The 11,601-nt window shown below is 49.2% G+C and overlaps 1 protein-coding gene across 1 annotated transcript; it reads left to right on the top strand.

Moving 5' to 3' along the window:
• Positions 1-650: 650 nt before the first annotated feature.
• LOC134948480 (uncharacterized) lies at positions 651-7,932 on the top strand. The gene is made up of 2 exons (XM_063936475.1): positions 651-903; positions 4,011-7,932. The coding sequence occupies exons 1-2, from the start codon at positions 837-839 to the stop codon at positions 4,604-4,606; spliced, it is 663 nt and encodes a 220-aa protein (XP_063792545.1). The 5' UTR covers positions 651-836; the 3' UTR covers positions 4,607-7,932.
• The last annotated feature ends 3,669 nt before the right edge of the window (positions 7,933-11,601 follow it).

The following is an 11,601-nucleotide window of genomic DNA, read 5'->3' as shown; positions in this document are numbered from 1 at the left end:
TGCAGCCGGGTGACGGGGGGAGTGAAGAAACTTCACTCCCCCCGTCACTGCCCCCCCGCCGCCGGGTTGCTCGTCGGCCGTATCGGCCGTCGGGCACCTCGGCGGCGCATCGCCGAGTGAGTAGGGCCCTTTAGTGATAATGGACGATGTATCACAAAGTAGCGTTCTCAGTCTCCTGGCCATGGCCACAGGATTTTTAAGCAATGCTGCGGAAAATAAGAAATAATATGGAAATTATTACATTAGTAATTGGGGCCTATGGATTAGTGTGTTGCAGACTGTTGAGCAATGATTTGGGATGGAGCAGATTTCAGGGGAAGCTGTGATAGCAATGGGACAGAGATGAGAATTTACCATGAGAAATAGCAGCACACTGTCACTATTGCATCCAAAAGTCCCAATCTGTGACCGCACAGGGGGTGGTGCTTATGGGGTAGTGGGTGGGGCTTCATTGGAAAGTTTGTAGAAATATTGTGTAACCTAGTCAGCAGTAAAATTCATGATAATACAGATACTCAGTAGCTGGTTTTCTCCATGCCAGTAAGAAATATGGCCGCCTGACTGCAGTGAGTGATGCGGGCAGGTCGGCCATTTTATCTATGGACAGGTATAAGAGCCCAGCGCACAGCAGCATCAGTGGCAGTTGACAGTTGAAGCTCTGGTGGCTGATACTATAGTCTTGCCTTGGAAGAGCGAGCTAGTGTGCTTTGGCAGCTAGTGTTATACTTCCAGCGATTATCTTGTTGTTCAGAGCACAATTAAATCTGTGATTTTTCTGAACATTTTTTTATTTTATTTTTTCTATTTGGTGGATTTATTGAACATCTGGAGAGGAGATGAGCCGGAGAGAGCTGAGACGGCTCCTGGAGGACCAGCGAACCTGGAGCCGTCAAGGAGATCATGGTAAGTGAGATATTTTTGGGGCAGTGATTCCAATCTAAGGGGCAGATTTATCAAAGATTGGAGAGAGATGAAGTACCAAGCATGACAGTTAGGAGCTGACTGTCTGGTACTTTATCTCTCCCCACATTACCTTTCTACAAGCTGTGAAAAATCTTCGCTATGTCCTCTCACCCTGGGTACCATGTGGGTCGCAGTTGGAGATGTGGCCCCCATAGATCAGTAATAAATTAGGGCAATTTGGCATTTTGCAGATCATTGTGTAAATAAAATGTACAATATATGGGGATCACAGATCACAGATTCTGACCAGTGATTGGTAAATCAGGTTTTTATACATGTTGAATTTCACAGATCAATTAATGCTGTAGATCGCTAATGTATGGTAACAATCAGCAGATTTGCAGACCGTTACTAGTAACATGATGAGCCTTTCCAGATTCAGCAGATCTGTATTTGCTGAAAATGATCTGCAATCACTAAACAATATATGTAATGTATGGGGGCAGATTGGTGGATTGGGAAATCTTTATCTACTTAACTAATGATTTTTCCGTTTAAAACCATTCATAACATTGTTTTTCTTAATTTTTCTTGTTAATATACAGTAGTTTAAAAAGTATTTTTGAAATATGATATTATGCTCATCTCCAGAACGGATCTCCTTGTCACAAACTGAGGGACACAGTGGAGGTGGGGGTGGGGGTGGGGGGTTTGCGGTCAAAATGTGATCTGACCATGCCAGTTAAGTGGTAAAATGGGGGGTATCAATGAATCTGTGAGTTATATTTTTTAGCATTGTGATTACTGATGTTCTGTATGGGGCCTTAGCTGCACATTATCTCTATGCCCTGCCTCACACTCTCTTATCCTCACATACATACAGAGATATATATATATATATATATATATATAAACCATATAGGTACTGCTCATAATAACACACTGGTGCTAAGGATCTGGGCTCACACATAAAACAAGGCTGATTTGGGATCTACTGAGCTGCCATCTCTCTTCAGTTGCTGGACCAATAGGGGGAGGTGACGCAGTCTGATGACAATGCAATGTGCTCTGAGTGCCAAAATAAACTGGCAATGGGGTAGATTATGGACGCGTGTGCTTGGTGCAGGATTAAACTCTATGGAGGTCCCTAGGCAGACGAAATCTCTGAGACCCCCTCGCAAATTATCTCAATGAGTTTTTAATTTTATCATCAAACAGTCTACGATCTGGAAACTGTAATGTGACTCTGAGGTCTATGGTTTATATACTATACAGAGTATGGAGATATGTGGGTCAGTTTGGAGGGATTACGTGCATGAGCTGGATGGAAAGTTTTGGGGTGGAAAGAGGAGTGTGAGCAGATAGTGGGGAGGGTACGGGGTCCAGGGTTGGGTGAGATGTCAGACCCCCTAGCTGGGGCACAGGTGGGCTCATCACTCGCTGCATCTGTCACATTACAAAAGTTCCAGCGCATTCATTCCTGACTGACACAGTCTAGGGAGACACAGGAGGTCTGGAAAACATGACCTGTTAGGGGTGCTGAGGACCAAGTATAAGAAACACAGACCTGAACCATTAAAGCTCAGTCCTCAGCATGTTTTAATTTAAAGACTAGTTCAGTTTTTTTATATATGTTTTTTAAAAAGTGTTTTTCCCTTTCTGCTACCCATTTATATAGCTCCTTACAGGATATACCAGACTCTCCCACAGCTCTCACACCCTTATTCCCATCTCTTTATTACCCTCACACCTATTCTACCCCCACTAATGCACCCTCACATCTAGCCCAATCTCCACTCTGAGCCGCACTCGTTCCTCTGGTGCCTTCTCATTTATTCCCCCTCCGACCACTCATAGATATTATAGGGGCTCCTTGGGATTCTGTCTGAGAATCACAGGGTTCTGGTCAGTGACTGATCGTCTGAATGTTACAGTCACTGGTATTACCATACCCTACTCCGCTGTAGACACACACAGCAGTACTCACTCATGCAGCTAAATGCAGCTAATTGTACTGCTGCTGCTCATTAGAAACATCCAGCGCTGCCTCCCTTCTCTGCTTTACTCAACCCTATTTGGAAAATCTACACCTGGAATACATTTCTAGCGTCCTGCCTGAGCACCCCAGCCAGTTTGCATATATCTGGGCACCTTGGGTTTGTCACAACGAGGCCTCCTCCACTATATCCCCTGCTTAGGTCTGATATTTTATCACTTTCTTAATGATTTGTCATGCCAGCTCTCCCCCTTCCTTCTCCCTTCCTGCCTGCACCCCTACCAACACTCTCTTCTTTCTCCCTTCCCCCCATTCCCCTCCGCCTGTTACCTCTCATTTCCCCTCTTGTCACTTTTGTTAACTATGGAAAAAAATAACTACAATAAATGAAACAACTCTTATAGGCCCTACACACTGGCCGATTTTTTGAAAGATATGAACGATCTCGTTCATAAATGAACGAGAACTCGTTCATATCTTTCAGTGTGGAGGCTCCAGCGATGAACGATGCGCGGCCCCGCGCTCGTTCATCGCTGGTCTCCCGTCGGCTGTGCATGCAGGCCAATATGGACGATCTCGTCCATATTTGCCTGCACTTCAATGCAGCCGGGTGACGGGGGGAGTGAAGAAACTTCACTCCCCCCGTCACTGCCCCCCCGCCGCCGGGTAGCTCGTCGGCCGTATCCGCCGTCAGGCAGCTCGGCGGCGGGTCGGCGGGTGTGTAGGGCCCCTTACTCTGACAGCCTCTTACAGTGTAACACTATCAACATACTTGCCTACCTGACCCTCTCCATGAGGGAGAAAATGCTCTGTTCCTGGACTTTCCTGGTAATATATGATTGCCATCACATGTGGTGAGCTAGTTAATTGATAAGAAAGGGGTTTCACCACAGGTGATGGCAATCATACATTACCAGGAAAGTCCAGGAACAGAGCATTTTCTCCCTCATGGAGAGGGTCAGGTAGGCAAGTATGACTATCAATGATATATCAAAATATTATTATATTTGTATTATTATTATTGTAACTCAAGTTATTGATCAACAATTGATTGGTCCATGTTATCTATAGGTAATTATTATGGCTGCTATATAAAGGTATATCTTTTCAGATGAGTCATCCCAGACAGTGTTTGAGGAGAGGCTGCGGTCTGAGCGACGCAGAGGTGCAACAAGAGCTGGTCAGAACACCCAGGAACATCCAACCAGCGGAGAAACATCTCGGCTACAGAGACCTCAGAGGGAGCACAGAGACCGAAGCCGCTCTCCTCTTCCTACTCCTCCGGTAGCAACAACGGACAGACCAAGCTCAGATCCTCGCCCTGGTCCAAGCTCCCAGCAACCAGCTGAGAATGAGCAGAGTCTTCCCGCCATGGTGATTGAGATCAACGTGCAGAATCTCCCGGCCATGATGATAGAGGTTGTCGAGGAGAATCTCCCGGCCATGATGATAGAAATTGACGAGGAGAATCTCCTGCCCATCTTGGAAGAGCTCTACGGAGTCCCAATGACCATTACTGCAGAGGAAGCAACACAATCGTGTGTTATCTGTCTGATGGAGTACGAAGAAGGGGAGCCAGTGATCGTCCTGCCCTGCAGCCACAGGTACCATCCAACCTGCATATCACAGTGGCTTGAAACAAATCTCAGCTGTCCTGTGTGCCGCAGAGAGTGCATCCCGAGGCCGATCGTGTTTTGGATCTCCTGAGTACGGCAGGAAGAGGAAGATCTAAATCACCATCTTCTCTCCATTCCGTACCATCTCCTCCACTGTCCAGTTCCATCAGCCAACTGCTATATCTCCTGTACTTCTACCACCCTCCTGCGGCCTAGGCTGGACATATCCACAGACTCCATCACCACACTGGGCCTGATTTAGGTCCTGACGCTGTAGCGGAGCATGCAGTCAAGTACTGATGTTCGGTACCTTGCACATGTGCCGGACCCATGCATGTGCAGTACAGGTCTATGGCGTTGGTCATACTATGGTATTAGATTATCAGTGATTGACGGTCTGATGCCGCGTGAGGACGGGGAACGGGCGGTAACAGCCTCAGTTTCTCTAAATGGATTTGTGTCGCCGCCGTTGTTGGGGAGGGATGGGGTTAGGATCTCCGTCTGAGGTTGGAGATTTCCTGCCCCTTCAAAGTAGATGAGGTGGATGACTTCCATGACTCCTTGGGTCACTCGGCCTGCTTCCATGTAAGCAGCGCGATAGATCCGTCCACATATGAATCAGGCTCACTGTGCTCCTACCGGCCAGTGGCCATCTTATGTGTGGCACTGTGGATATTCTATGCATACCCCACAGCCGTCCTACTTTGGACAGGATAGGCCCGCTTTTCGGGAAATGTCTGGCTGTCCCACCCATGGTGCACACTGTTCATGGGTGGAGGGGGGGAGGGTTTGGGGGAGCACTCTCACCCCTGCTCTGCATAGCATAGATGCCACACGCCCAGAACCCACCAGGGCCTGATTCAGAGATGGATGCAGATCATACAGTAGCTGCGTCTATGAAGGCAGCTGCTGAATGAAAATATACTAATGGCAAAGGAGGCGTCTTGTACAATCAGACATCAGCTGATGGCATCTGATCCACTGCTGTTCTAAGCATTGTACCATCTGCATGAACATCGGTCATCTGAGTAACCCTCAGGCCTCTTTACGCCAAAAAAAGGGTCCAACATCAGTGGCGGAACTTGAGAGTGGTGGGCCCAGGTGCAAAAATATGCTCTGGGCCCCTCTTCTCCGCCCTACGGGAGATGCAGTGGGTGACAGCGGGGAGAGGCTGTGGGTGATGGGAAGATGTAGAGGGAGACATTGGAAATCAAAGGGTGACAGGGGTAGGCAGAGGGTGATGGGGAGAAGCATAGGGTGACAGAGGAAGGCAGAGGGAGACCAGGAGAGGAAGAGAGTGACGGAGAGGCAGTGGGTTGGTTATAGCAGAAGGCAGAGGTTGACAGGGAGATAGTGGGTGAGAAGAAAGTGACAGACAGGGAGAGGGTGGCATGGAGATAGTGAGTGACAGGGAGATAGTGGGTGAGAAGAAGACAGTTGGTGACAGGGAGATAGTGACAGACAGGGAGAGGGTGGCATGGAGATAGTGAGTGGCAGGGAGAGGGTGACAGGGTGATGGTGAGTGGCAGGGAGAGGGTGACAGGGTGATGGTCAGTGGCAGGGAGAGGGTGACAGGGTGATGGTCAGTGGCAGGGAGAGGGTGACAGGGTGAGGGTGGAAGGCAGGGAGAGGGTGACAGGGTGACGGTGAGCGGCAGGGAGAGGGTGACAGCGTGATGGTGAGCAGCAGGGAGAGGGTGACGGTGATGGTGAGTGGCAGGGAAATGGTTACAGGGTAATAGTGAGTGGCAGGGAGAGGGTGGCATTAAGATAGTCGGTGAAAGGGAGAGGGCGACAGGGTGATAGTGACAGGGAGAGAGTGGCATGGAGATAGTGGGTGACAGGGAGAGGGTGACAGGGTGATAGTATCAGCGAGGGGATAACAGGGTGATAGTGACAGGGAGGGTGTGGCATGGAGATAGTGGGTGACAGGGAGAGGGTGACAGGGTGATAGTATCAGGGAGAGGATGACAGGGTGATAGTGACAGGGAGAGGATGACAGGGTGATAGTGACAGGGAGAGAGTAGCATGGAGATAGTGGATGACAGGGAGAGGGTGACAGTAACAGGGAGAGTATGACAGGATGAATGTGGGTAACAGGGTGATACTGAGTGGTAGGGAGTGGGTGGCATGGAGATAGTGGGTGCTTGGGGAGGCAATAGATAAAAGCAATGATGTGGCTGCAGGCAACGTCATTCTCAAGTTTGCTTACATTACTTCTGTGTCCAGGTTCAGATCAGATCGGCGTCGCTTGGCTGTGAGATGGGCTGGGCTGTCTCTACATGCAGTGGCAGGGCTGGCCTCCATCCAATCATCTTGGCTGCGATGCAGGGGCGGCTCTAGACTTTACTTTTAGGGGGGGGAGTTAAATTATTTATCCTGACTCCTCCCCTTTACAGTGTCCTTTACGGTGACCTGGGCCAAGAACCCAGCATCACTCCTTATATGCGGTTCAGGCCTATGGGCCTTCCTACTTGTGGGGTCTCAAACTAATAGGGCTTAGTACCCCCTAACTGGCTACAGGCCTCAGGTCTGACTTTCAGCTACGGGCCTAGAGCCCGCCTACCATGGGGCAGATTGGGTAATGTGGGCCTAATGCCCAGGGGCCACACTTATCTGATAGGGCCTAGTGCCCTCTGACATGCCCACATGTCTAAGCCTGAACTGAGCCACAGGCCTAGTGCCTGACCTCTGTGCCCGGGGCCAAAGGACCCACCTAATGTGCCACAGGCCTAGAGTCTGATTTGACTCCACGGGCCTAATGCCTGATCCCTGGTGGTCTAGTGGACATGGGGGTGACATGCGCACCTGAGGTCCTACCTGCCCAGCTGGAGAAGCGCTTCCCAGTCCTCAACTTCTGTCTTTGGCCGCCGCCCCTTCTCCTTGTTCAGCCGGCGCTGGATGGCAGCATATTCAGGCCTTTTCTGCGGCCTTAGGAACTGCTCCTGCAGCGTCCTCTTCACTCTCCGGCTGCCGTGATCCCTTCTTCTTTCTTCCATGCCGTCCGTTATCTTCGGCTCCCAGCAGGGGTAGCCCAGCATCTCTAGAAATGCTGGGCACACCCCCAGAGTGTTGCCCCTTCCCAAGCTCCTGCCAATCCTACAGGGGGTTTCTTCAAACAAACGTCTATCAGACATTAGTGCTTATAACACTGTTGTCATCTTGGTAAAGACGCCGCACAGCGTAGAAACGCGTAGAAACAGTGTTGGACACTGGCCTGACAGCCAAAATCCATATTTCTGAACCCACTGCGTATTGATACCCAGGTTACATCTTCCAGTGGATTGTATATAAGATCATTATGGTATGGTTGTCTTGTCCAATTGTATGTAATTATCACTTCTAATAAATACTTTTGGATTTTAATATGGTTCTTTCTGGTTCCATATATATGTTATGAGAGACATCAGTCCCTATCATCCAGCCATAGGGACTATAGAAGTCCAAAGAAAATAAGAATTTACTTACCGATAATTCTATTTCTCGGAGTCCGTAGTGGATGCTGGGGTTCCTGAAAGGACCATGGGGAATAGCGGCTCCGCAGGAGACAGGGCACAAAAAAGTAAAGCTTTACTAGGTCAGGTGGTGTGCACTGGCTCCTCCCCCTATGACCCTCCTCCAGACTCCAGTTAGGTACTGTGCCCGGACGAGCATACACAATAAGGGAGGCATTTTGAATCCCGGGTAAGACTCATACCAGCCACACCAATCACACCGTACAACTTGTGATCTAAACCCAGTTAACAGTATGACAACAGAAAGGGCCTCTTAAAGATGGCTCCTTAACAATAACCCGAATTAGTTAACAATAACTATGTACAAGTATTGCAGATAATCCGCACTTGGGATGGGCGCCCAGCATCCACTACGGACTCCGAGAAATAGAATTATCGGTAAGTAAATTCTTATTTTCTCTATCGTCCTAAGTGGATGCTGGGGTTCCTGAAAGGACCATGGGGATTATACCAAAGCTCCCAAACGGGCGGGAGAGTGCGGATGACTCTGCAGCACCGAATGAGAGAACTCCAGGTCCTCCTTTGCCAGGGTATCAAATTTGTAAAATTTTACAAACGTGTTCTCCCCCGACCACGTAGCTGCTCGGCAGAGTTGTAATGCCGAGACCCCTCGGGCAGCCGCCCAAGATGAGCCCACCTTCCTTGTGGAGTGGGCTTTTACAGTTTTAGGCTGTGGCAGGCCTGCCACAGAATGTGCAAGTTGAATTGTGTTACAAATCCAACGAGCAATCGACTGCTTAGAAGCAGGTGCGCCCAACTTGTTGGGTGCATACAATATAAACAGCGAGTCAGATTTTCTGACTCCAGCCGTCCTTGCAATGTATATTTTTAAGGCTCTGACAACGTCCAACAACTTGGAGTCCTCCAAGTCGCTAGTGGCCGCAGGCACCACAATAGGTTGGTTCAGATGAAATGCTGATACCACTTTAGGGAGAAAATGCGGACGAGTCCGCAGTTCTGCCCTATCCGAATGGAAGATTAGATAAGGACTTTTATAAGATAAAGCCGCCAATTCAGATACTCTCCTGGCAGAGGCCAGGGCTAGTAACATAGTCACTTTCAATGTGAGATATTTCAAATCCACCTTTTTCAATGGTTCAAACCAATGGGATTTGAGGAAATCTAAAACTACATTTAGATCCCACGGTGCCACCGGAGGCACCACAGGAGGCTGTATATGCAGTACTCCCTTGACAAAAGTCTGGACCTCAGGGACAGAGGCCAATTCTTTTTGGAAGAATATTGACAGGGCCGAAATTTGAACCTTAATGGATCCCAATTTGAGACCCATAGATAATCCTGATTGCAGGAAATGTAGGAAACGACCCAGTTGGAATTCCTCCGTCGGAACCCTCCGATCCTCGCACCACGCTACATATTTTCGCCAAATGCGGTGATAATGTTTCACGGTGACTTCCTTCCGTGCCTTAATCAAGGTAGGAATGACTTCTTCTGGAATGCCTTTCCCTTTTAGGATCTGGCGTTCAACCGCCATGCCGTCAAACGCAGCCGCGGTAAGTCTTGAAAAAGACAGGGACCCTGCTGTAGCAGGTCCCTTCTCAGAGGTAGAGGCCACGGTTCGTCCGTGAGCATCTCTTGAAGTTCCGGATACCAAGTCCTTCTCGGCCAATCCGGAACCACTAGTATTGTTCTTACTCTTCTTTGCCGTATGATCTTCAATACCTTTGGTATGAGCGGCAGAGGAGGAAACACATACACTGACTGGTACACCCAAGGAGTTACCAGTGCGTCCACAGCTATTGCCTGTGGATCTCTTGACCTGGCGCAATATTTGTCCAGTTTCTTGTTGAGGCGAGACGCCATCATGTCTACAATTGGTCTTTCCCAACGGTCTATTAACATGTTGAAGACTTCTGGATGTAGACCCCACTCTCCCGGATGAAGATCGTGTCTGCTGAGGAAGTCTGCTTCCCAGTTGTCCACGCCCGGGATGAACACTGCTGACAGTGCTATCACGTGATTCTCCGCCCAGCGAAGAATCTTGGCAGCTTCTGCCATTGCACTCCTGCTTCTTGTGCCGCCCTGCCTGTTTACATGGGCGACCGCCGTGATGTTGTCCGACTGAATCAACACCGGCTTTCCTTGCAGGAGAAGTTCCGCCTGGCTTAGAGCATTGTAGATTGCTCTTAGTTCCAGAATGTTTATGTGAAGAGACTTTTCCAGACTCGTCCATACTCCCTGGAAGTTTCTTCCTTGTGTGACTGCTCCCCAGCCTCTCAGGCTGGCGTCCGTGGTCACCAGGATCCAATCCTGAATGCCGAATCTGCGGCCTTCTAATAGGTGAGCCTTCTGCAACCACCACAGAAGTGACACCCTTGTCTTTGGTGACAGGGTTATTCGCAGGTGCATCTGCAGATGCGACCCTGACCATTTGTCCAACAGATCCCTTTGGAATATTCTTGCATGGAATCTGCCGAATGGAATTGCTTCGTAAGAAGCCACCATTTTTCCCAGGACTCTTGTGCATTGATGTACTGACACTTTTCCTGGTTTTAGGAGGTTCCTGACCAGATCGGATAACTCCTTGGCTTTTTCCTCTGGAAGGAAAACCTTTTTCTGAACCGTGTCCAGAATCATTCCTAGGAACAGCAGACGAGTTGTCGGGATTAAATGGGATTTTGGAATATTCAGAATCCACCCGTGTTGTCTTAGCACCTCTTGAGATAGTGCTAAAGCTGTCTCCAGCTGTTCTCTGGACCTTGCCCTTATTAGGAGATCGTCCAAGTATGGGATAACTAATACGCCTTTTCTTCGAAGAAGAATCATCATCTCGGCCATTACCTTGGTAAAGACCCGAGGCGCCGTGGACAATCCGAACGGCAGCGTCTGAAACTGATAGTGACAGTTTTGAACAATGAACCTGAGGTACCCCTGGTGTGCGGGGTAAATCGGAACGTGTAGATACGCATCCTTGATGTCCAAGGATACCATAAAGTCCCCTTCTTCCAGGTTCGCTATCACTGCTCTGAGTGACTCCATCTTGAACTTGAACTTTTTTATGTAGAGGTTCAAGGACTTCAGATTTAGAATAGGCCTTACCGAGCCATCCGGCTTCGGTACCACAAATAGAGTGGAATAATACCCCTTTCCTTGTTGTAATAGGGGTACTTTGACTATCACCTGCTGAGCGTACAGCTTGTGAATGGCTTCCAACACCCTCTCCCTTTCGGAAGAGACGGTTGGTAAGGCAGACTTCAGGAAACGATGAGGAGGATCCGTCTCTAATTCCAACCTGTACCCCTGAGATATTATCTGCAGGATCCAGGGGTCTACCTGCGAGTGAGCCCACTGCGCGCTGTAATTTTTGAGACGGCCCCCCACTGTCCCCGAGTCCGCTTGAGAGGCCCCAGCGTCATGCTGAGGTTTTTGCAGGAGCCGGGGAGGGCTTCTGTTCCTGGGAAGGAGCTGCCTGTTGGTGTCTCTTCCCTCTTCCTCTGCCTCGTGGCAGGTACGACAAGCCCTTTGCTCTCTTATTTTTGTAGGAGCGAAAAGGCTGCGGTTGAAAGGTCGGTGCCTTTCTCTGTTGGGGAGTGACTTGAGGTAAAAAAGTG

The sequence above is a fragment of the Pseudophryne corroboree genome, chromosome 8 (assembly GCF_028390025.1).
Source record: "Pseudophryne corroboree isolate aPseCor3 chromosome 8, aPseCor3.hap2, whole genome shotgun sequence".
Lineage (NCBI taxonomy): Eukaryota > Metazoa > Chordata > Amphibia > Anura > Myobatrachidae > Pseudophryne > Pseudophryne corroboree.
This window is presented reverse-complemented; position numbering and strand designations above follow the sequence as displayed.